This window comes from Macrotis lagotis, chromosome 3, assembly GCF_037893015.1.
Source record: "Macrotis lagotis isolate mMagLag1 chromosome 3, bilby.v1.9.chrom.fasta, whole genome shotgun sequence".
In the NCBI taxonomy this organism is placed as follows: Eukaryota; Metazoa; Chordata; class Mammalia; order Peramelemorphia; family Peramelidae; genus Macrotis; species Macrotis lagotis.
In genome coordinates, this window is record NC_133660.1 from 113,201,582 (window position 1) to 113,228,951 (window position 27,370).

The 27,370-nt window shown below is 36.8% G+C and overlaps 1 protein-coding gene across 1 annotated transcript in view; it reads left to right on the top strand.

Annotated features, from left to right (window-relative positions):
* DCHS2 (dachsous cadherin-related 2) overlaps positions 1-27,370 on the top strand; it is a 320,767-nt gene that overhangs the window by 177,757 nt on the left and 115,640 nt on the right. Inside the window, exon 3 of the mRNA XM_074231573.1 lies at positions 20,408-20,639. Within this exon, the coding sequence (XP_074087674.1) occupies positions 20,408-20,639 (232 nt within the window). The remainder of the gene's footprint in view (positions 1-20,407; positions 20,640-27,370) is intronic.

Sequence of the window (27,370 nt, forward strand, 5' to 3'; positions counted from 1 at the left end):
ATTAGGCTAGATAGAAGAGGGGAAAGAAGTCCAAATATTTAGCGGTAGCCAGTGGACTGCCTTAGGTAGTATTGGGTCCCCCTACTGAAGATCTTCTAGCAATGGATGAATGAGGAATTTTCTGGCATCATATAGAGGCTGTTCATATTCACTGATGGGTTGGATTTCATGTCTTCCTCAGCCTCTTCCAACTCTGAGATTTTTATGATTCTGAGAATATATTTGAGATTGCTTAGTTAGATATCCTGCCAAGCTTTCTTTAAACTGGATTATACAGATGGACAATGAAATGGGCCCAGAAGTGTAAAGGATGAGGAGAGCAGACTGGAGAACTTACAGGAAACTGCAGAGTTCTTTTTATTGATCCCAAGCTTCTCATGAAAACGAAAGTTCATGTTTTTGAGCTACATTTTGCCAGTGGTACTATACGACAATATGATGTGTAACACCACTAACTCCAAAGAACAAAAAATGGGTATTAATCATAGGGCAAAGGAGAGGTACATAGTGTGTGTGAGCAGAGTGCAACATAAAGCCAACAAGGAACTCTGAATAAGTGAATTAAAGGATATCACCAAACAATTGGGGTAGAATGGAATAGGTATTTATGTGCTGGGCACCATATTAAATATAGATTTATCTTCCTGACAACTCTGGCAGGTAAATACTATTACTATTATTCCCATTTTATAGTTGAGGAAGCTGGGCTAGGCAGAAGTTGAGTGACTTATACAAGGTCTCACTGAGTCAAAATTTGAACTCATGCATCCAGACTCTAGGCCCAAACCTCTAAGATTTTGTTGAAATATGGAAAGCACAAATGATCCTGGAAGGATACATCTAGATTAGAAGGAGATGGTAAGGGGGCACCATTTTAAACCAAAAAAAGATATCCAGATTTGTGGAAATTGATGAACCATGAATCCAATTAGGGGAAGGAGACACAGTACAGAATTTTTAGGTTATAAAAATTAACTTTGATTCATTTGCTTTAATCCTCACAAAAATTCTATGAAGTATTTTTATTATTCTTTTGAAAATGAGGAAACTGTGGCTGAGAGATGTTAGAATCCCACAGTTAGTAAGTATGAGGCAGAATTCAAAATCAAATCTTCTTCCCTTTAAGTATGTCACTTAAATATCGATTCGTGCTTTGTTTTAATTGAAATTTTACTTTGTTCTTCAAATTATAGACAATGTTAGTTTTTCAACATTCATCTATTTGATATTTATGAATTTCACATTCCCCATGGTGTCAAATAGTCTGGTAAAAGTTGTACAATACACACATTTACATATTTACACATGAGTCACATTTTAAATGACTAAGGTGAATTAGAGGAATTGGAATGAAAAAAAAACATGAGAAAGGAAAAACATAAAAAGAAATTTTAAAAAGTGAACATAGTTTAATTTGCTTTGCATTCAGATTCTATTGTTTTTTCCCCATACGAATGTGGATGATATTGTCCATATCAGGGTTGTCTGGGTTGTTCTTGATCCCTGAACTGCTGGGAGGAGCTGCATCCATCATAGTTATTCATCTCACAATGTTGTGGCTAGTCTATACAATGTTCTCTTGGTTTTGCTCACTTGTCTCAGCATCAGTTCATGCAAATTTTTCCATGCTTTTCTAAAGTTCAAAAGCTCATAATTCATTATAAAACCATATGTAGAACTCCATAACATTCATCCATTATAACTTGTTCAGCCATTCTCCAATTGATGGGCATCCCCTCAATTTTCAATTCTTTGCCACTTCAAAAAGAACTGCTATAAGTATGAACTTGTGAGACTTTTCCTATTTTTATGATTTCTTTGGGATATAGATCTAGTTTTGGTATTTATGGATCAAATAGTATAATCAATTTTATTTAAACTACCTAGTATTACAAAGAAGTGAGAGAGAGGTCACGTTGGGTATAAGAGCATGTTACAGAGAACTCAACCTTAAGTAGAAAAGAGATGAGTTCTCCATACAGACTACAAAATTTGAATGTAGAATGTATATATATATATATATATATATATATATATATTTATGAAAATGGAACTCAGGCATCTGATGGTGTCTCTCTATAAAAAATAGAGTAGTAGTTGGTAGATTCTATCTTGACTTCCTGTGAATTTAGCCTTTCAGAAGGAAAGAAGGAAGAAAAGAAAAATAAAAAGAAGGAAGGAACAAAAGCAAAAAAAGGAAGAAAGGAGGAAAAGGAAGCATTCTTTAATTACTTACTATGTGCCAAATGTTGTTTTCAGTGTTTATAAATATGTTCTCATTTGGAGAAAATAATAACCAGTTCTATCATCTTGTACCAGATTCTGACCCATAAAAGGAAATATTTTTTAACATTTATTTAAGTCAGTGGAGTCAAGTGACTTGCCCAAAGTCACACAGCTAGGCAATTATTTTGTCTGAGGCTTAATTTGAACTCAGGTCCTCCTGACTCCAGGTGCAGTGTTCTATCCACTATGTCACCTAGCTGCCCCCAATAAAGAGGAAATATTGTGTAAAATGGAAATACTGGGAAGAAGGGGAAAAAACATTTATATAGAACCTATTGTATAACAGGAGATGCTATAATTATCTTATATAGCTGAGGAGATTGAAGCAAATAGAGATTAAGTAGCTTAGCCAGGTTCACACAGCTAGTAAGTGTCCTAAAAGTCAAATTTGAACTCAAGTCTTCCTGACTCCTGAGGCAGAGTTCTATAAACTATATCCACCTAGCTGCCTATGGAAATTTTGGAACACCCTGACCATCCTGAAGTTTCTGATAGAAAAGGAAAGTAGCACTTATCTACCTTCAACTTTAGGAAGTTAGATTTCAGAGTTCAGTTATAGAATAAGCAGGATCCCATGGACAAAAGTACTGAAAAACAACTACAATAGCAGATCTAGTAGAATAGGAGACTGTGAAGGATGAAATTCTGACAATGCAGTCCTATTGGCAAAGGAAAGGAAATCTGGCTTAAGAGGTTGATGTGCCTGCATGGAGAAACTTATTGAAGAATTCAGATTTTAAAGCATATGTGCAAGACATTTGAGGGAATAATTAGTTAGCTAAAATGAATAGAAAAGAGAGAGGGAGAAAATCCAATAAAATAACTCCCAGGATGACTAAATTCAGTGATAAGGTTATCTACATGGCAAAATTAAAAACAACAAAAGGGCTTTACAGCCATGCTAAGAACAAGAGGACAACAAAGGAAAGGAGAATACTTCTGCTTGATGATGAAAAGATGCAGTAAAAATGATTAAAAGAAAATCAGAGTTTAAGATAAGTTAGAAGAGCTTCTCATTCCCTTCAGTAGGCTCATTTTTTTGTGGAAATATAGTAGAAGGTGTCTATGGGGACTGTCCTTGATTTGAGAAGAATCACAAATAGATGAACAAATAGGTGAGATGATATTAGCTTGAAGAAGGGTACCGATTTCAAAAAGGAAAAAAAGGAGAGATACTTTAAGCTATTTTCAGAGCTCTAGACTTCAATTCTTTGTAATAGTCTACAATGGATAATTAAAAAAATTTTACTTAAACACCTAAAGTGAAGAGATAATCACTAAGAGGTGATATAGGCTCATTAAGAACAAGTCTTAACAGATTTGCCTTGTTTCCTTTTTTAGACTAATAGATCAGAAAGATAACATGGAAATTAGAACATGTAGGGTTAAAGAAAGCATTTGGCAAAATCATTCATGCTACCCTTACAGACAAGATGGAGAAATTTTGATTGTTAGGCGGATTTGGAATTAGTTGATTGACTTGACCCAAAGGATGTCCATTGATTGAACAGTGTTAGCTTGGAGGCTAACTTCTGATGGAGTACTGTGAAGTGCTGTCCTTGGCCATGCTCAGTTCGACATTGTGACCAGTGATTTAGATAAAGGTAAAAATGACATGTTTAGTAAATGTGTAGACAATTTGGAACTTAGAAAGATCATTAATAATTTATTGATAATGAGAACACAAAATGACCTTGACAGGTTGGAATAGTGGACTAAAGCTAACAAGAAGAAATTTAATAGGGAAAATACTATATTTGGGTCCAAAAAATCAATTGCATAAGTCCAAAATAGGATAGACACAATCAGTAAAAAGTTCATTTAAAAACAAGACAAAGATTTTCATGAACTATATGCTATGGTGGCCCCAAAAGCTAATACTCTTTTAGGTTTAAAGAAGAAGACATATTGATGTTAATTTCGCTTTATTGTGATTTGATTAGGTAATACTAGAATATTGTGTTCCTTTATGGGTGTCCCATTTTAGAAAAAAATGATAGACTGAAATACTTCCAGAAGGAGCATGAACAGAACAGTAAGAGGGCTAGAAATTATGCTGCTATATAAGACTTGACTGAAGGAACTTGGGAACTGGCTAACTTAGATAAGGAGGAAACAATGACTCTCTTTCTTGGTTTGAAAAATATGTAATTTTGCTTAGTTCTGTGAGTGAAGAACTCATGAGTAGAAGTTGCAGAGAGTCCAAAATTTGCTCACTTATAAGGGAAAGAAAAAACTGAACATAATTGCCTAAATATGGAATGGGGGTAGCAATGTCATCATCACTAGAAGTCTTCAACAGAGCCTAAATGATAAGTAGTTGGAGTACATTAGATTCTTAACTTGGAAAGAGGTCGAATGCCCTTCCTTTCTTGAAGTTTCAGAATTCAGATTATATAAAATTAAAGCATTTCAGGGCTGTAAGAGACTAGACCCTCAAGACAATTAGGTTAAAATCCATTATTTTATAGGTGAAGAACTGAAGCATAAAGAAGTTAAAGGACTCCAAATGTTAACATCAGAAGGAAGTCTAGGAAAAAAATTCTTTTGGCTCCCTAATCCAGTATCCTTTTGTCTTCCCTTTTCCTTATCATTTTTCAATATTAATGCAGAAAATCTTCATAAAAGGTAATATTTTTAAGCAATCATCTTCTTGGATTTCCTTTCCTAAAGGCTAAAGCACTTCTATCAATTCTCCCAAATAGTATGCTATTTATTGATTTTGAAGGAGTTAACTTTTTCCTAAAGAGGAACAAATATATATCACATCATCCTATAGTATAAGAGCTGGAAAGGATCTGAGAGATCATCTATTCCAACTCCCATTTTATAAGTGAAAAAAACAAGTTCTAGAGTCATTGTCCTAGATGAGAGGGGGAATGAGGATAAATGACAGATCTGTGATTCAAACCCAGATCTTTTGACTCAGTCCTCTTTCTATTCCTCCACACTCAAACTAACACTATTGCTCAAATAGGTCTGAAATCCAGACTCTGAGCAAAAGACTGATATTTTATAGACCTAGTCCTCTACTTTTTTTAGTTCTTCCTGCAAAAGATAAAAAAATAAACTTATGCATAGTCAGTCTTATGGGCATCCATCCTGTGACGAAAGTATGAGAAGAGAAACCAGGTTTAGCCATTTTGGAGACTCTGACTTCAACAATAAGAAAATATATCAAATTATGGCTTCTGAGTTGCATAATGAAATTCAATTTAGCAAAGTTTTATTAAGCACCTATTGTATGCATGATATTGTACTAGATACTGAAGATACAAATCAAATTTTAGTCCCTGGCCTCACATAATACTGCTGAGAGTGGGCTGAAGTGGGGAAAGAGGATATAATACAATATCAATACATGTAAATTCAGTATAAGTTAAGGTGGGAGAGAGCACTTAGCAACTAGATGTATCAGAAAAGTCTTCCCATAGGAGGCAACATGGGAAATTGAACCATGAAAGAAGCCAGGAATTCTAAGTGGAGATGAGAAGGAAGTATACTCCAGATATGGAAGGCAACAACTGCTTATAAGTGGGTAGCTAGTTGGAGCAGTTGATAAGAATGCTTAGCCTGGAGTCAGGAAGGCACATCTTTATGGTTTCAAATCTGGCTTCAGACACCCTATTAGTTGTGTGAATCTGGACAAGTCACCTAACTCTACTTGAGTTTCCTCATTTGAGAAGGAAATGATGAACCATTCTAGTATCTTTGCCAAGTGTTATAAATGAAAGAAAAACCTGCTAGAATGAGAGAAAATTGTAGATTTTATTCAAGAATCCTGCAGGATTCATGTAAGGCATGAGGTTACATTTGAACATCAGGTAATTTATAGTCTTCAGAAGCTCTTTCCCCTCCCTCTTGGATTTTCATAGGCTTTCAGAGTTTGAGTTATAATCTAAGAGGTCTGCCCACCCCATGGCATGTCCCTAATGTGATCCTCCCTCCACATCATATGACATATGATATGCTGATGAACCCCAATCATCACAGGGGGTATGTGGAATAATATTTAATTACCTAATTGTGTAAACTCATTTGCATTAGGTCACCATCTCTAGGTCACTCTTGACCAGGTAAGGACTAGTTTCTCCTATTTTTGGGTTTGTTATCTTTGGAATGGGATTAGAACTCTAACAGTTTTTGTGATTGGCTGGAGCCATTCCCCCTTTGTAATGGATTTCAAGGGGTGAACGCCCTCCACCCTGTGAAGACCAACAACGCCCTACATTCCTCACACTAAGAAAGCCCCAAATGGGGTCATGAAGAGTTGGCTATGACTTATATTGATTGAACAACAACAAAGTTATATATGAAATTGTGAAAATTGCAAAGGGCTATTCAGTTAAGTAAGCTAAACCAAGTGATCAGAGCTGGAAAGGATGAAAGAGACCCTAATTTTTAAGATGAAGAGACTGCTCAATATTGAGTCTGCAGAAACAATGTGGTATAAGTAGATGTAGTCTTGTAATTGGAATCAAGAAAACTAGGTTTAAAATCCTGCCTCAGGAACTTAGAAGGTATGGCAAAGTGAACAAGTTCCAATCTCTCTCAGGGACAGTTTCTTCACCTGTAAAACAAGGATAATAATTCTTGTTTTATGTACTCAGATAATTTCTGGGAGAATCAAATAAGAATGTATGTATAGTACTACCTAAAGATTAGTTATTTGGGTGTTCAGGGAATGGCTATCCCCAAATGATTCTGATGTGAAAACAGAGGGCATCGATAAAACATTCTTTAAAAATAAATACATGTGTATACATTTTCACACATACATATATGTATATGTTTCATCCTAGTGGAAGTTACATGAAGTTCAAGTTATTCCTCATAATATATAGTAGGTATTAACTATAAGTTGATTTTTTGGGGAAAAAAGCATTATTAAAGTATTGAGTAGGACCCAAGAAAATATAAGTGCTGAGTATCGTGTCTTCTCTATTATGTTGTATAAAGGGACAGAGTAGTTCATTTTAGACTGTCTTCCTGTAATTCCCATGAAATAAATGGGAATTTGGCCATCATATAGCTAGGCATCATTTCTTTTCCTTTTATTAATTAGACTTTAATTTAGATGTGTATTTTGTTGATTTCCCCTCTTTCCTTTAAAATAAACAAAAACATACCTAACAGGAATCACTTTGAATGATTGAAGTTTGGCTAATTGCTCCTTCTTCTTGGGTTATATTGTGTTCAAATTTAATAGCAGCCCTAAGAGAGTTCATGTTTTATATATAAAAATTAAATTGGGTTTCCAGGCAGTGAAGATGCATATCATGTTTCACTTTAGATTTTCTCAGTGAAATTTTTTTCTCTCAATCCCCGAAAGGAGCAGCTTCCAACAGAACCCTAACAGACCCTCCTGAGTAATTTAAGAACACTAAAAGTGAATAGTATGATTGCTCCAAAGAAGATGAGAGAGATTTCCCAAACCCCCTATGTTTTTGTTCTCCTCTGAGGGAAGAGAATGCCAGTATTCCTCCATTTTTTTAAAAGAAAGATTTAAGAAATACATTATTAACTTCAAGATTTTAGACAAATGTAAACTAAGAGAGTCAACTACAACCTCTGTTGAAAGATAATTTATTAAGAATTAAAGAATCCTCTAGTTCAATGATACAGCCTCATTTTCTCTCTGTTATTTTGGGAAATGGTTTAAGGTCAGGACTTCAGTGACAAAGGAAAATAAAAAGAATGAAATTTTCTTTTGGTCTTTGCCAACAAAGTTTGTTCATGCAGCAACTCAACAGAAAATAAGCCGTCTTCTTAAAAGTTTGTAAGTTGTTTTGTTGTTGTTTGGAAACACTGAGTGATTTTTTTCTTATAGAATAAATGCTGTCAGAAGTGATTTGGCTTCTAGACCAGCCCATAAGCCTCCTTAAACTAAAATAATGCTGTAATTAAGTAATCTCTAAGTTTTGGGGGGTTGGAATCAGGTAGCTCAGTCATGTGCTGGGTTTGGAGGAAGGATTCTTTCTCCTATAGCAAATTTACTAGAGATTGTAGGCCAGCTCTCTTTGTTGGAGGAAATAGATACCTCAATGAGATTCCAGATCCATTTGAGTATCTTCTTGTATCTATGGCAAGCCATTACCACTGGTATTGGTTTACAGTTCATACTGCCATCTTTTAGAGACCCTTTCTAAGACCCTATTTCCTCCTACTGTCCTAAGGTGATTCCTTTTCACCTTCACTCCATTTGGAATTTGTTTCTTTAAAAAATAGTCACTTTTTGTTATACTGAGATCACCAGCCAATAGATACATTAAATTCATTTTTGACAGAAAAAATAATTAAGAAAAAAATGCCCAAGAAAGCAACCCTGCCTGACAGTGCATACTATATTCCTTATTTATAGCCCTCTTCTTTTGATACATTTGAATTTTATTTTGAGGCAGTTGAACTTAAATGACTTGCCCAGGATCACACAGCTAGGGTACATCAAACATCAGAGGCTGGATTTGAACTTGTTTCTTTATTTCAGGGCTGGTACTCTCTCCAATGAACCACCTAACTGCTCCCTTGATGTGTTTCAGCATTTATTGTCTGGAATTGAGATTGTAGTTAATATGGGTTCAGCTACTTTTAGTGTTGCTTTCTTTTATATAACTATATGGATTACGAATAATAATAGCATTTGTATAGCTTCATAAGGCTGGCAAAATGCCTGACAAATCTGGATGAAAAAACTGAGGCAAAAAAGAAATTAAATGACTTGACCCAGAGTCAAACTGCTAGGGTCTCCAGCGTGATTTGAACTCAGTTCTTGATATCAGATCCAGGTTCGTTATTCTCTGCACCAACCAGTTGCCTCATTTGTAAATCATTTTCTTGATTCCCACCACTGCTATCTCAAAAAACAATTTAAAAACTTCAGAGTATTATGGTTTGGGGTTGAGATTTATAAATCTTTAATAAATCAGTTCCATTATTTATGCACAATCTCTGTCCTCAGTGAGTAACCTTTGACAGATAGGCATAAGGTGTCATGGTAGACAGAGGTGTACTGGCTTCTAATTACTTAGGAACTGAGACAACATGGGTAGTAACTTAACCTTTTTGATCTATGATTTCCTATTCAAAATGGGAAGGATAATACTAGCCCCACCTAGCTTAGAGTCTTGCTGCAAGGATCAGCTGTGACAGCTTATGTGCCAGGGACTTGAAAACCAAAGCACCGTATCAACGTAATGAAGCTTTCTTTTCCTACTTGGCTCAGCCCCATAGAACAATGACCACTGAGCAGAATTTCTCAAGGTCTCCGTTTGCCTCTGTCAGATTCAATAGAGCTAATATAATATATTTTGTTTGTCATTTGCAAATGGCTTTCATTTGTGAGCCTGTAAAAAAGGCACATTGAACAGTTTGAAGTCCTTATTAATTACAAAGATGGTTGTCTTTTAACAGGACCAGCCCAGGACCTGAGGCTAGTCACTAACCCCCCTCATTTCAGTTATAGAACAGAAATGATAGTACCTAAAAGGGAAGCTAGATGAATTAAGAAGTTAATGTTTATAAAACACTGAAACTCCTTGGGTAAGAGGCGCTATATAAATGCAAATTAGTATTGTAATTAAGTAATGCTTGAATTGCATTGCTGTGTGAGCATTGCTAAGATATTAAGGTAAGGGCTATTGTTAGCTAGGTGGCATAGCGAATGGAGAATCTGGACTCATCTTCTGGAGTTCAAATCTGGCTTTAGATACTTAACTGTGAGACCTGGGCAAGACACTTAACCCTGTTTGCTTCAGTTTTCTCCTCTGTAAAAATGAACTAGAGGCAGATATGGCAAACTCTAGTATCTACCCCAAATAGAATCACAAAGAGTTGGACATGACTGACATTGAACAACATTGTTAAAATGTGCAACAGAAGAAAAATAAAGTGACCCAAACAGAACTTCCTTTAAAATGTCAAGAATTATCATTTTCCAGCAATTTGTTTAATCTCTATTGGATGCTGATTTTTTTAAAATCTAAAGAGTTAGAAGGGCTGATGTTTGTCACATAAACTTCCCTCTCTACTCTCACAGACACACCCACCACTCATGTGCAGGCACTCATCACCTCTTGTCTCGTCTATTGCCATAACCTTCTAATTGGTCCCCTTGCCTCCAGTCTCCTACTCTAATCCATTCTTCACATAGCCATCAATATGATTTTGTTGAAGCACAGATCTGACCTTGCCAGATGAACTCAAGGATCTTCTTAGCTACCCAGTATATATGAACATATGTACATATATATACTCAGAAGGAGGAAGGAGGGGAGGGAGAGAGAGAGAGAGAGAGAGAGAGAGAGAGAGAGAGAGAGGAAGGGAAGGAGAAAGAAGGCTGTCTCTTTCTGTCTCCTTTTCTCCTCTGTATGTATATATATATATATATGTATGTATATATATATACAGACATTTATTATATATATACATATATATATATATGTATATATATATATATATGTATATACGTAAATGTTTCAGGGAAAATTGATGGACTTTGTTAAATAAAGTCCATCAATTTGCCCTAAAACAACCAAGGTTGACTGAAGGATAAGAGTTCTTTGAATTTACTTCCATGGAGGATGTGAAAGAAGTTTTGAATCCTTGTAACAACATAGAAATTGAAGGTAGCATCATTGAACCGAAGGGACAAAAAACAGCTAATGTTGCACTAAGCAGCCGGTCTTACACAGCATTTTTCATCAGGGGTCTAAAGACTTGACAGAAGAAACATTGAAAGATTAGTTCTGTGGTACTGTGAGTGCTGGGATAGTTACAGTCATGGAGACAGGGTTCTCTAAGGAAAGGTGGACAAAGCTTTGGTGAACTTCAATTCAGAACAAAATGCTAAAGCTGAGAAAGAAACTTCTTTGGAATACAGGCTGAGCGATGGAAACAGAGGAACTCTGGACTATGCCAAGCCCAGTGGCTGTGGAGATGCAGGAGGCATATTCAATTCAATTTGAGACATTTCATTTTTTTCCTTGGAATATTCTTCCTTCTTTGAACCTAAATCTGCTCCCCCTCTTTTTTTCACTTTCAAGTCATTGCTCTCCCTGAAACATGTAGAATAAATCAACTTTCTATTCCATATAGCCATCTTTCAAATATTTGGAGATGAATATCAGGTTTTTATAAGTTTTTCTTTCAGACAACATAGACAACAAATTACTAATTTCTTTTAATTCCCCCAAGTGGTCAGCCTAGGGACAAAACTGTTTAGGAGGTACTTATTGATCCATAGAAAGTCTTGGCTATAATGATCCATCTATTACATCATATCCACTTTTTTTTGCTTCATAACCTGCTTCCCTACTTCGTTCTTGAATCTTTTTACACCTAATTCTGCCTTATTTGCATGTTATTTCCCCATTAGGTAAACTCCCTGAAGGCAGGAACTATTTTTGCCTTTCTTTATATCCTCAGCACTAAGCACTAGATATAGTAGATACTTAATAAATTCCGATCGATTAAGCTTCACCTGTCATTCTTGTTTCTACTCTTTGTAATTTAATTTCCAACCCACTACTCTGTTTAAAAGGTCCCCAATGACTTCCTCCTAATTTCCAAATTAAGTACTTTGTTGGTCATATGAATTGACCAAATGACTGGATTTTATTAAGAAGATGCTTAATAGTCACCATACCTTATTATACTGGTGGAGCTGAGATGATTAGTTCGTAGCCCATTAAAAAGCCTACAAGCTAATGGTTGGAAGCATTTCTTAGTAGAAGCTACAAGATTAGCTGAGGAAAGAATTCATTGGAGAGCAGAGAAGTCCAGGAATATGAGGTGGGTAGTAGCAAAGATGTTACATACATTGGGGAAGCAGTAGAGGCACAATTCAATACCCAGGAAAAGATCCAGCAGATAATGATGTTCAATGGGGGCAGACCCAGAAAGAACAGCATAATGACATCACCAGAAGGTAATGATAGCCTGGCAGGAGAGATGTCAAACATGTCAGGTATGGGCTGCAAGTGGCTGCAGTGCAATCAGAACTAGATTAAAATATAATTGGATAACATTAACCAAAATAGATAAAAATATAATAAAACATAGATAATGCTAATCTGTGGTTTTCTAAGACAATATATTCTTTATACAGGACCCGTGTGTGTGTGTGTGTGTGTGTGTGTGTGTGTGTGTGTGTGTGTGTATGTCCACTCTTTCCACAGATGGCATGAATTCATTAATGCATGCCCCAGGTTATTAGAGAATATTTCATTGCTCCTTTTCTCAATCTACTATTACAATAAATGAATTTGATTTTCTTAAAAAAATGTTATTTTGTAGAAGATCAAGGAGTAGTTTACCTGTCAGATCTATGGAAAGGGAAGCAGTTTGTGACCAAGGAAGAGATGGAGAACATCATTAAAAACAAACTAGATAATTTTGATTACACTAAATTAAAAAGCTTTTGCACAGACAAAACCAATATAACCAAGATCAAAAGAAATGTAGTAAATTGGGAAACAATTTTTACAACTATTATTTCTGACAAAGGACTCATTTCTAAAATATACAGAGAACTGAATCAATTTAAAAAAAAAAAACAAGCCATCCCCCAATTGACAAATGGTCAAAGCATATGCAAAGGCAATTTACAGATGAGGAAATCAAAGCAATCCATAGTCATATGAAAAGTTGCTCCAAATAATTACTTACTAGAGAAATGCAAATTAAAGCATCTGTGAGGTACCACCTCACACCTCTCAGACTGGCCAATATGACCAGAAAAGGAAATAATCAGTGTTGGAGGGGATGTGGGAAATCTGGGACACTAATACATTGTTGGTGGAGCTGTGAACTCATTCAACCTTTCTGGAGAGCAGTTTGGAATTATGCCCAAAGGATAACAAAAATGTGCATACCCTTTGACCCAGTGGTGACTGGGTCTATACCCTGGAGAGATGATGAAAAAGGGTAAAAACATCGCTTGTACAAAAATATTTATAGCTCCCTGTTTGTGGTGGCAAAGAATTGGAAATCAAGTAAATGTCCTTCAATTGAGGAATGGCTTAGCAAACTGTGGTATATGTATGTCATGGAACACTATTGTTCTATTAGAAACCAGGATAGATGGGAATTCAGGGAAGCCTGGAAGGATTTGCATGAACTGATGCTGAGTGAGATGAGCAGAACCAGAAACCATTGTATACTCTAACAGCAACATGGGGGTGATGATCAACCTTGATGGACTCACTCATTCCATCAGTGCAACAATCAGGAACAATTTTGGGCTATTTACAATGGAGAATACTATCTGTGTTCAGAGAAAGGATTGTGGAGTTTAAACAAACACCAAAAACTATTACCTTTAACTTAGGAAAAAACCTGTTATCTTATTATGTAATTTTGCTATCTCTTATACTTTATTTTTTCTTCCTTAAGGATATGACTTCTCTCTCATCTCATTCAGCTTAGATCAGTGTATACCATGGAAGCAATGTAATGACTAACAGACTGCTTTCTGGGTGGGGGGGGGGGAAGTAAGATTAGGGGGAAAATTGTAAAACTCAAAATAAAATCTTTCTAAAAAAATATGAGATTTTTGAGAGCAGTCTCAACAAACTGAAACTCTCAAAAAGCTGTCTCAGTTTTCAAATTGTATATCATACACAAAGAATATTGTTTAGCACATAGTAAGCATCAAATAAATAATTTATTCAGTTTTATTAAAAAAGTTATTTTGATTTGTTTTGTTTTTACATCATAAAAAGACACATTTTACTGTAGTACCCCATTCTTACAAAATGGCAGAAATCTATTTTATCTTCCTCTTCCCTCTTATTCCATTGGGAAAAGAAAAAAACAAATTTCTTATAGTAAATATCTATAGTCAAGAAAAAATAAATTTCCTCTGTGGCAGCATTCTCATATTTCTCCCTCCTCTCTCTCTCTCTCTCTCTCTCTCTCTCTCTCTCTCTCTCTCTCTCTCGCTGTCTGTTTCTGTCTCCATCTCTGTCCCTCTCTCTCTCTCTCTCTGTCTTCCTCTCCCTTCCTTTATCATCTTTTTTACAATCTCATTTGCTTTCAAGGAAGTTAATTTTTTCCCTTGTGTGGCTGTTGTATCAAACACATTAGTTTTTTTGGCACTTCAGTCCTGTCTGGCTCTCCATGATCCCACTTTGGGATTTTCTTGGTAAAGATATTTAAGGGATTTGCCATTTCCTTGTCCATCATATTTTACAGATGAGGAAACTGAGGCAAGCCTGATTGAATGACTTTCCCAGGGTTATACAACTAGTGTTGGAGGCCGGATTTAAACTCATGTCGATGAGTCTTCCTGATACGTATGTGTAGGTACCTGTGTTTGTGTGTATGTGTGTGTGTGTGTGTGTGTGTGTGTGTGTGTGTGTGTGTGTATGGGGCACATATCAATGGACATATAAACTTATACACACAAAATTATATACACAGACATGTTTCTTCTTCATCCTGTATCTATTGCTATGGACAAATCAGGTTTTCTCCCTGATGCCTAAATGTTAATACTGGTGAGGGACTTGTGAACAATGGATGTCAGCTGAAAAAGTTTAACCATAGGTAGCTTTTATGTGACTCCCACCAATGAGAAGTGATTGCCACCAGTATGACATTATTTTTTTTATCATAGGTATTTGTATATATGTAATATTTCCCTACTAGATTGCAAGTTCCCTAAGGACAGGGAATACAAAGTTTTGTATTTCCTCTCCCTCCTGCCTCTATCACTAGGCTTTTTACTTGGCTACTTGGGTTGTGTGTGTGTAACAGAAAGGATGTTCATTTAACCTAAAAATCATAGTCTTTGTTTAGAGATTAGAGAGGCATCAACAGGTACTATACAGAAATCTTAGACTTTCTTCACTTAAGACATTGTCTTCTCTGCCTCTCTCATCTGTCTTTCTCCACCCTATCCATGATGAATTTGACTACCCTTTCCATTCACCTTCATGGAAGAGAAAGTAAAGAAAGAAAGAATAAGAATGAGAGTGTAGACAAGAAGGAGGGGATTCAGAGGGAAGAAAAGGAACTTTGGGTGGAGTTCTATGACAGATTTTAACCTTAGGAGTGGAATGAAATCTAAGTTTCCAAAACAGCCTGAGATGGCTGTTTCCTCCTTCTTCCATCCGCCCCACTTCATTGACAACCTTTTGGAATGCAGTGGTGGAGATTACTTCCCTGCCTCTACTGCATTCCTGATTTTCCAGAGCAGAGGAAAAATGGACTACTGGGAGTACTGATGGCTACAGCCGCAGCTATCACCCCATCAGCTCCCTCTGCCTGAGATTGCGCACTCTAGTAATCAGCTTTGTCCTTGAACTTCATTGCTCTGGAAAGCAAAATTGTGACTGTTTCCAGAGGAGTAGTTAGCAACCTTTCTCAAACTGTGATACACTGAGCACCTCCAGGGCAAGAGTCATTCTCCTCCCAATCCTCCCGGAGTCAGACATCTGTTCATCCACACTCTGCCTCCCCCTCTGCACTCCCCACATATATCTTAAACATACAAACGTGCCAATCACCTTCTTTACTCTTTGTGCCAAGGTTATTATTCCCTCCTCCCTCTCTCTATTCCCTTAGGTTTTAAAAAAAATAGGAAGAGGAATGACTCAGTTTAAAAATCCTGGCTGTTGTAACCCAGCACGATCAAAGCAAAGTGCCAACACGCATTAACTGGAAATGAAAAGCTGGGCTTTAATGTAGCTACATACACTGTACCTAAGAGAAGGGGAAAATACAATCAGCTAATTTGCTTATGGGGGATGGGCAATGGGACCAGACAAGACACCGTCCATTGAGAATGAGGCTTGTGCCCTTACTCAGAACCTTTGAGGGCAACTGCTCTCACACAACACCTTTTTCTCTTGTTTCTATGCTCCAGCAATTGCTTCTTGTTTCCTCTTAATTTTGGTAATTAATGAGAAGAGCCACATGGTGTAGAAAGAAGGTTTTACCATAGCTTTCTGAGAGACAAGTTTGGCATTTTAAGAAGCCTCATTGACTTTTCCAGGCCACCAGAGGGAATATTTACTGCAGAAAACAGAAATATTTTAAACAGCCCCCCAGTGGTCTGAAAGGCTAAAATTGGACCTGCTTTTAGACTTGGTAGGCAATTCATTATTTTGTGTGATGTGAGTGAATGGCCTCCCATCAGTCTGTCAGCAAGCATTATTAAGGACTTACTATGTTTGTGACACTGGGTTAAAAGCTGGGATACAACAAAATGCAAAATGAAGTCCCTGCCTTCAAAGAGCTCAAATTCTAGTTGGGGAGACAATATGTAAGTTATATATAGAATAGATCAAAGATAATTTTAGAGGGGAAGGTATTAGCAGCCTGGAGGGTTGGGGATAGCAAAGGCCTCTTGCAGAACAGCTAAGTGACCCAGGCCTTTTTGAGTTCAAATCAGACATATACTAGCTGTATGACCCTGGGCAAGTCACTTAGCCCTGTTTACCTCAGTTTCCTCATCTAAAATGAGCTGAGGAAGAAAATGGCAAAGTACTCCAAGTATCTGTTCCAAGAAAACCCTAAATGGCACCATGAAGAATTGTACATGACTGAAAATGACAGAACAACTAAGTCCTCTTGCAGAAGGTGGTAAATTAATTGAATTTTGAAGAAAGCCAAGAAAGCCAAAAGGCAGAGTTGAGAAAGGTGAACATTCCAGGGACAGCAAGTCCAAAAACGGTGAGAAGGTTATCATGTTGGAAGACTACATGTGGGTCATTGTAGCTACATAGTCAAGTGTGGAGAAGGTAGTAAAATATAAAAGATTGAAAGGAAAAAGTTATATATTAAAGAATTTTAAATTTTAAACACTCAACGAGTTTTTCTTAGACACTGTTAGTGACATGGTCAAGCCTGTGCTTAGTTGTTGTCCAGTTCTTATTCTCAGTCATGACTAACTCTTTGTGACCTCATTTGGAGTTTTCTTGGTAAGCTGGAGTGGTTGTCATTTCTTTTACCAGCTCATTTTTACAGATGGGGAAACTGAGGCAATCAGAGTTTTTTTTTTTTTTTTTTTTTAGGTGTCTTGCCCAAGGTTACTTAGCTAATAAATTTCTGGGACCAGATTGGAACTCAGAAAGATAAAAAATTCCAGGCCCCAGAAATCTGTCTGTTGTTCTTCCTAGCTGCTGCTAGTCTAAGCTTTAGGAGGATCAGTTTGATAACTTACTGGATGAGAAGAGGCTTGAGGTAAGAAGACCAATCAGAAGGTTGCTATCCCCAACCCTCCAGGTTGCTAATTCCTTCCCCTCTAAAATTATCTTTTATATATTATATATATATATATATATATATATATATATTACCTATATGTACCCAGTTACTGACATGTTGTCTCCCCATTGATTATGGTATTTACAACATCAAAGGAGAGTAGGAAACGTATACAACTGTTATATAGGTAGAAACAGCAGGACTTGACAACTGGTTGGATGTGTTTGGTGAGAGAAAGGGTGAGTAAGCGATAAAGGATGGCCCCTTGGCCATTGCCTTTGTCAGAGATAGGGAAGTTAGGAAGCAGGAAGGAGAAAGGATAACGAGTTCAGTTTGGGCCATGTTGAGTTTATGATGTCTGCAGGTCATCCAATTTGAGATGTCCAATAAGCAGTTTGAAGTGGGATCATATGTTGTCAATACCATGAGGGATCCTCAGTGAAAAAAAGACATTAGCCTTTAAAATTATTTTTGGAAAGACACAGACAACAAGTGTTAAAGGGAGGTTTGCTCTTAACAATCCTGGGGAAATAAAGTAGTATGTGCTTGCATTTTAAGCATGTGACTTGATGTCTTAGCTCATAAGAATAACACTATGAAGTGAATTCAGGTACTATCCTGTAAGCTAGTATAGGAATCATTTTAGGAATAGAAGATTCCCGAATGCTCTGTCCTAAGTCATCTTTCCTATTTCACTTGATAATCTCAGCAACTCTCATTCAATTGTCATATCTAGGCAGCTTATTCTGTAACTATATATCCTGCTCTAGCGCCTGCATCTTACTATTAAAACTGCTAAAGCTTAGTGTTCTCTTTAACTAGAATCCCTCATGGTATTGCACAATATATCCTGTGTGATTGGCAGAAATAATGCTACTAAAATAAATTTCCTCAATTGAGAAATGAGAGCTATTTATCATTTACAAACATCTAGATTTTGGGGAAATAATCTAGTTAATTTATTCACATACATGTAAGAAACAAATCCATCACAAATGGTATCTATTATTAGAGAATATAATAATTAGTAGGTATCATAAAGGCACAGATAGCATTCCTGTAGATAGGATTCAGTTATATTACTTCTCCTAGTCCTAGGAAGTCTGTTTTATAATCATAAAGTCTGAAATTAGAAAGGACTTAAGAGATCATCTAGTTTATTTCCATTTCTTTTCAAATGAGGAAACTGAGGCTCAGGAAAGTGAAATAATCTGCACTAGTTTACACATGTAGTGAATGACAAAGGCAAGATTTGGTTCTCTGACTCCAGAAATACTACTCTTTCTGTTTCACCAGGTCTTGCAGCAGCTTCAGTTCCTAACTTATTAGAAAGATGAAAAAATTGTTTCTTCTTTGTTCAAAACAACTTTTGTTGTAACTTTCTGCTTGACTACCAGGAAGACAGAAGAAAAAAAGGAAGATAACAAGACCTCAGTAACCTGGTTTATATTAAAGCTCCATCTATTTGTTTCATCTAGATTCTGGACCTAGAGTATCTACCCTCCTTGAAGGTTGGAGGCAACATTGCTATTCCCAGCTCTATACCAGAGCCAAAGGCTAATGAAGAATTTCTCTCCTTTCCTCATCCCCTCCACTCCTTTTATGAAATCAGAGAGTTTTAACCCCAAAAGATCTATCTTTGAAAATAGCAAAAAAGCTACTGGTTTAATTCTTTCACATGTCTCATCAGGGTCCCATTTTGTTTGGATTGGGCCAGTGTAGGGAAGGAGTCAGCTCTTTTCTCCCCTCCCCCCATTCAAATAGCTAGAAGGTCATTTGGTGTCGGATGGTGATTATGATATAGCCAAGGATGGCTAATCAATCAGGACCCTAACATTAGGCTCTTAGCAATCATTAACACCCTATCTTGAAATAATTTATCCTGTTAGCAGGAAGGCATTTAGACCCTGAGGGAAGGAGACTTAGGATGATTGAATTTTTATGAGGAAAGAAAAGAGGGCAAGATTTGGAACCTGAATAATAATAAAAAGAGAATAGGTCTGAACAGGTGTTGTGGAAAGAACTGAATATTACTGAAGAAGATCCTGGATAATTAAAATTAGAGAGGAATAGTAGAAAGGCATTAAATTTAGCATCAGAAAGATCAGAGTTCAGATCTAACTTCTGATAATTCCTTAGCTAAAAAACAAGAAGGACATTGGGTGAGTCACTTAATCTTTCTTGCACCTCAGTTTCATGATTTTAAAAATGAAGTGATTAATTTTTGTGATGGTGAAAATGAATAACTATCATATTCTTTAAACAGCAAATGAAAAAAGAGGTGATTAGACTTGATAGACTCAAGATACCTTCATGCTCTAAAATCTTATCTATTGATACAAGGTGTGTATATGTATGTATGTATGTATATGTCATTGTGTATGTATGTGTGTATGTGTGTGTGTCCATGTAAAGACAAATGTCTTGGTTTCCCCAACATTAGCCTATTTAAGGGTATAAAAACTCTTGCTAACTTCAATTTGGCAAGTACTTATTAAACCCTTACATTATGTCAAGTGATTCAAAAAAAGGAAAATAATTCTTCCCCTGAGAAGCTTACGGATACAGCATGAGTATGAATAGCTGTGTACAAAATACATTAAGACTGGATTCAAGGCAACTTTAAAGCAACTAGGAGAAGATCCAGGAGGACTTGGACATTATTATTTGAGTATGTGAACTCTTGAGATAGAATACCTATCAAGGAAATATTATGTGTACAATCTGCTTACTGCTTTAATAAGCAGCAAAAGTATTCCACAATGTTACTAAGAACTGATATTTTAAGGTAAAAAATATTGTAACTTAGTTTCTTGTTCAAAAATTCCATTCTGGTTTCTGCCTGCTGGTTATCCAGCCATCCATCATTTAGCAGAGCTGTATTTTTAATAGTTTCTCATTTATCCAACAGGGTGGACTAAGTGCCCAAGCTTTTGTTCGAGTGGAGCTGAAGGATGTGAATGATAATCAACCTGTTTTTAACCCGACCTCCTACGTGACGAGCATCAGTGGTCACACACAGCCAGGCACTGAGATTCTCAATGTTGTTGCTACTGACAGGGATGCTGGAATATATGGAGTGGTGGCATATGAACTCATTCCAGGAGATTTCTCTTCTCTTTTCACTGTCGACTCGGCCACAGGTATGTGAGGAGTTTAGGTGGGGCTAGAATCAATCTTGGACACTTTTCTTCTGAAAGCAGTGACTTCTTTGTAACAGTGAGAGTGCAAGAACCAGAAAATTAGATTGGGTTATTTGGAAAAGAAGGAGCTATTTCTTACTGCAATGTTATCTTGATATAAAGAATTGGATAACATGTAATTAATGCTCAGGAAAGATGAGCAAAAAAGCTATTTTGCCAGTATATAACCTCTAAATGAAGTATGCCACTATTATTATTCATCCAATCTGTAGTATCTTTAAACACCTTTTCTTTCCGGGAATGCTTCCTAAAATGTTCACTTATTATTAACATTCTATACTTGGAAGCATCAATTTCAGGTATTAATAAATAATATTATTATTAATGAAGAGAACACTGGGCCATCCTCAGAGGAATTGGAACCTAACTAGCTATGAAATCTTGAAAGGGTCACTTTGTCTCTCTGAGTCTCATTTTTCTCATCTATAAAATGAAGGCAATGAATTAGATGATCTTTAAAGTTTTTCCCAGATTTTAAAAAAATCTGTTATTTTAAAGGACACCAAGTATGAGTATCTTTTATCCAAAAAGAATCTATCTTTCTAAATAATCATTGGTTTCTGCAAAACATCACCTTCTTCTGTTTATTAGTGGAAAGATTTTTAAATATTTCAGAACATGGGAAATATTGAAATTCCACATATTACTTTAGTAACCACTTATATGATTGGATGTTAATTGACCCAGGGTAAGGTTTCTAGAGTTGATAGAATCTCTGTGAGAAATTCATGAAAGGATGTAGAATAGAGAAGCAGAATGTTCTAATGTGGAGTGTGATATACACTGTCAAAAGGGTTGCTGTGATGGTTGATTTTGTTTAAGTGTTCTCTTATAAGGAGGGCTTACAGGACAATGAGGGTGGGGTAGAAAACAAACTCAAGAGGAAAATGATTATGGAGTGAAAACAAAAGACAATAAATTAAAGAAAAGAGACGAAACCAAGGACATACACATGAATTGTATTGATGAGATGTGAATCGATTTCATTCTGCACTGGATGCAGGGATGGCATGGAAGAGTCTAAAGGAGTGGGGGCAGGGATTAGACACTTTTACAGCCTCTACTGGAAGCCAGGCCCTGTGTTAAGAACTTTACAAACATCAGCTAATTTGAATTTCACAACAGAGCAGTGAGGAAGGTGCTGTTATTATCCCCATTTTACAGTTGAGGAGACCAAGGCAAATAGAGTAAGTGATTTGCTCAGGCTCACAAGCTGTCAAATATTTAAGGTCACATTTGAACTCAGATCTTATAGGTTCCAGGTCTGCAGATCTATTGAGCCACTGAGTAATCTTGACAGAGAAACCAGTCAGAGAACCCAGTTTCAATGATTAGTTCTGCTCCTCATTTCCTGTGTAAATTGGGTAAGTCACTTAACGTCTCTCTGTTCCCTCACCTATGAAATTTTAGAGTCCTACTAGAGGTTTCAGGATCCCTTCCAGTTCTATCTCTATGATCCTATGGTAAGTTAGAATGCCTACAACTCCCCCACTCTTGGACTTAATCCTGTACCTCAGTTTCCTCAGTTTTCCTTCTAAATGAAAGGAGTATATTAGATAACTTCTAAGGTCTTGAACAATGAGACATTAAAATATCAGATTATATAGTATTCACATGCTTAGAGGAAATCAAAGGTTTAATAAATAGAAACTAAATTTCTCCTTTTGAATGTTTGACCTTTGCAAAGGGTGGGATGTGTGCTTATAATGACTAGGAATTATGGAATCCCATGATTCTCAAAACTATTGCTTTGCTCAAACCATCTGTTTGGGAGCCATGTCTCCAGGTGGAGTACAGCAGCTTTTGGCCTGCTCATGGCAGCATCCTATTTCCACAGAAGACAAATAGAGACAGATAAACCAGTCATCCCTCAAGTTTGTGCCTTCTCAACCTTCCTACTTGTCATTTAGACCTCATCTTCCCAGGAAGTCCCAGGGGACTGAGATGGACTCCCCTTTTAAACCTATGTAGTTAACTTCATGTGGTTTAGCAATATTAGTCTCTTATGTGGGACTGTCCAGGGGATTAGCTGTTTACTCTGGCAGTCGTCTGAAGGCAAATCTTTCCTTACTCAAAAACAATGTCAGTGACGTAGCCCCTGAAACATTCCAAAGAACAGAAGAAACTAATCTTTTTAGGAAGTCAGACTGCTTATCTTGGCTTTTTTCATAATTTACTTTAAGCATGGACCTTAACTCTTTGTCAAATCAGATCCTCTAGGGCATGGTAGTTGCCAAAAAATATAGGTCAATCAATAATCAGGAAACACAATCTCTAAAAGCATTTAGCTGAAGGTTTTGAAACAACATCAGAGAAGCTTCCCTCAGCTCCCCCTGTTGGACATTGGAGATGAATGGGATGAACTCTTATAGAAAGGACCTTGGGTTGTCCTCATAGTCCACAGTTAGTCACATGCTTCCAGTTCTGACATTTGGTATGAGGTATATGCCTCGGCTTAATCACTGGGAACACTTGACATGGTCATTATCTCATGGAAGTATCACAGTCTTTTTATAAAGTAAGAACCAAATTCATAATGGAAGTAGCCCGAGGTCATTATTGCTGGCATTTTTTGATGTGGGAGCATTTGGGTTGAAGACACTATTTCCAACCTTATAACATTTGGAATCTGGTTGTACTTAATCAGGGCTCATGAGTAATTCATGAAGTCTGGTAATACTTTAATATAACCTTTAGTTACAGAGTATCAAACAACAGCATGAATAGTTATTGATATTTGTTAGGGTAGAAAAGAGAATCTAGTCTTCAGATATTTCCTTAATTTGGAATAGTTGTATACTAAAGTAGATTTGTTGTTTGAAATTATGAACACAATTGAGACATAATTTTATAGAATGGTAAGAACAGTCAGTCAATCAATAAACATTCTTATGCTTTTTATTCTCTGCCAGGAACTCTATTCTGCATTATACTTGGAGTCTGACTTCAAGTCATAAGTCCTGGCTTTGACCACTTCCTTGGACATGTGATCAACCAAAAGTTACTTAGCCTCTCATAGTCTTAGATTGATTTACTACTATTTAAAAAACAAAACAGTGAGAGGTATCTGTGGAAGAATGAATAGAAGCTAGTTTGAGTCAGAAAGATGTCGATTTAAGTCCTATCTCTTAAACTGCATGATCCTAGGTAAGTCACTTCTCAATATTATAGGTAGCTCTCTAAGACTAAGATTCAGAATAGTTATCAAAGATCTCCTTGGCTCTTTCTCTTGCTCTCTTTCTTGTACTCTCTCTTTATATGTATGTTATTCACACAAACAAATGTAGGGAGAGCAACCTGTGATACTGGGAATTAATATAAGTAACCATATAGTCACACATATATTTCTAAATATGTGTATACTCTATTGCCAATAGTATCACTTTATTTATATTTCACAGATAGAAGATGGTGTTTTATTTACAAAAATTCTAAGAGCAAAAAATATGATTAGATATATTATAAGTGAGATTTTCCTCCAAACTAAGGAATAAATGACAATAACATTTAACAGGCTCTACAACAATGATTTACCCTTAGGGCTACACTGATTAGGTCAAAGTCATCCACTTGTAGCTTCCCCATTTCTTGTTTTGAATCTCAAAATTTCTGAGTCTCAAATGTTCTGATTATCAATATTTCCTCTTTTCTCCTTTCTCAGAGTAAAAAGCCTCCTTATGTGCTAAAGCTAATCTCTCTCTCTCTCTCTCTCTCTCTCTCTCTCTCTCTGGTTCTTGAACCCTAGACCCTACTCCAGCAGTTTTCCTCTTTATCCTGTGAATCCTCACTGTCTTCTTCAGTAGCTCTTTTCCATTTGACTACAGGCCTGCTCAGAGGACTCCCTTAATCAATGGAGCATTATGCTGGGTGCTTGGGAAGACAAAAGATGAAATGATCCCTTGACCTTGCCATTTCATCTAGCTATTGCCCCATGTCTTCTAGTCATTGTCCCACCACCAAGCTTCATTATAAAGAAGAAAATATGTCTACATTTTATGTTTCTACTTCTTCACTAACCATTCTTTCCTTCCAAACATGAAATCTACATTCCATTTAGACTGTTTTCAAACTGCTTTTCTCAAAACTATCACCAATAATGTCTTAATTACTCTTTTGTCAGGATTCTCCCCTTTGCCCTCTCTTCAGTATCAGACACCTGCCCTTCTTTTGCTCCCCAGAGATATTATACTCTCTTGGCATTGTGAATAGAGCACTGATCCTGGACAGGAGGACTTGAGTTCAAATCCAGTTTCAGATACTTGACACTAGCTGTGTGAACTTCAGCAAGTCATGTACCCCTGATTGCCTCACATCCATGCCATCTCTAGTCATCCTGATTCATATCTGGTCATTGGACCCAGATGGCTCCGAATGGAGAAAGTGAGACTGGTGACTTAGCACAGCACCCCCTCACTCAAATCCATTCATATTAATGACATGGCATTGCCTCCTTGATGTCATGTTTTTCTTCATGAATGAAGGACAAACAACAGAAACAACACCAACAGCAAACAACATTCGCCTCCTGTGGTAGTTCTTATTCTTTTTCCTTCAGTGGAGCCATCAAAGGAGACAGTAGATTCTGTAATAAAGGATCTTTTCTAATCTCTTAAACACTTCTTTGCAATCTCAGTCCCACATCTTTTTTTTTAGGTCTTTCTGCAAGGTAATGGGGTTAAGTGGCTTGCCCAAGGCCACACAGCTAGGTAATTATTAAGTGTCTGAGACCGGATTTGAACCCAGGTACTCCTGACTCCAGGGCCGGTGCTTTATCCACTACTCCACTACGCCACCCCTCAGTCCCACATCTTTAACTATTACTTCAGTGCAGAAGGATGACTCTTAAATTTGTACTTTTATTCTTGATCACCCATCTTAGGTCTAAACTCAAAGCACTACCTGTCTACAGTACATTGCATTTATTAAGCTCCTGCAGTGTGCCAGGTATCATACTGGGTGCTATGATTGGAAAAGCAAAACCATTAACAGTTCCTGCTCTCAAGAAATTTATATTCATTGGAGGATGCAATAAGTTAGTATGATTTAAGAAAGAGTGAGGGGGATGAGATCACTAAAAATGGAAGAAATGGGGGACTTCAGTGAAGAAGTCATATCTAAGTTGAACCTTAGAAGAAGATAAAGTTTCTGAGTGGTAACAGTGAAGAGGGAGTATATCCAAAGCTTGGGTCTGACTGTGACAAATTCAGAGGTAGGAGACAGAGTATATGAATGCCTGATGTCCCACTGCCATCTCAAGATCCACATATCCAGCACTTAGATTACTTTTCCTACTTCCATTCCTCCTTGTTCTGACTGCATTTGTTCTATCTCTGGTACCACCATTCACTTAGTTTTCCATGTTTGTGACCTTGCACTGCATTGGGCGGCTCATCTCTCCCTTGTGTCCTATATATGAAGAGTTACAAAGCCTCTAGAATACTTTTGGGGGGCATCTATCTCTTTTTTTATTCCTGACACCATCATCCTAATACAGACCTTCATTAATTTCTCCCTAGGCTTTGGCAATAGGCACTTAATACATCTTCCTAACTGTACTCCTTCAATCTCTCCTTTGTTTTGATTCTAGACTAATATTCCTTGGGTATAGATATGCTCAAAGATCTTGACATTTTCTCTTGTTCCCCAAGTAAAGTTCAGACTTTTTTTTGGGTCTGGCATTCAAGATAAGTGCTTGCCACCTCCTCCCATCCTACTTCTCCCCATGTACTCTATGTTCCAGTCAATTTGTACTGCTTTTGTCCTACTATATATCTTGCTCTTAACTCCTTCCATGCTTTTGCTTACACAACAATTCCCCTTGCCTGAAAGATTCCCCCACTGCATTTTTTTCTTGTGAATTCCTATCCTGTCTTTAAATCCAAACTTAATTTCTCTTTACTGGGAAACCTTTGCTGACCAACTTCATCCTTCCTCTTGAAACTTCCTAGACTTTGTTTCTGCCTCCTCAGTGCAGATGTATTTAGAGTTACTTGTATATGTTTCATATCCTCTTTCTTGACTCGAAATACCCTGAGGGCAGGGGCTGTAGTGTATCCAAACTTTATATTTTTCTTAGCAACTAGAATAGCAACTCTTCAGAGAAGATGCTTAAGGCTTAAGCAAATATTTATTGAGTTACTTATTGAGTCTAGGCAACTTCCAAGGGCCCCATGAATTGTAGAAAGAGGGTAAATAATGATTAGCTGTGTGGTCCTGAATGAGTCACTTAATTTCCCTCAGCCCCAGTGTTTCCTCCTGTATAAAATTACAGGGTTCAGTTCAATAGCCTCTAAAGTCCTTTCTAGTTCTAGATTTATAATCATGGGCATCTAAACAAGACATAAGGAATTTTATTTTTAAACTCTGTTTTGTGCAAGTGACATCAATGTTTTCACTCTTGAGCCCATGGTCTAGATGGGTGGGAAAGTGTCAGCAATCGAGAGAGGAATGATCTTCTGAAAAAGCAGATGAGGTCGCATTAGAAATTAGAAGTAGGAGAATAACTTTGTGGATAAACAGTGGAAATTGGAAATCTTTTGAGTAGGAGTTTTTTTTTCCTTCTCCTAACTTTCTCTCTTTCCTCTTGTCCATTTTAATTGTTTCTCTTTGACTTGCTTCCATCATAAAATGATCACTAGGGGACCAGAAAGGATGAGGAGGAATAGAGATGG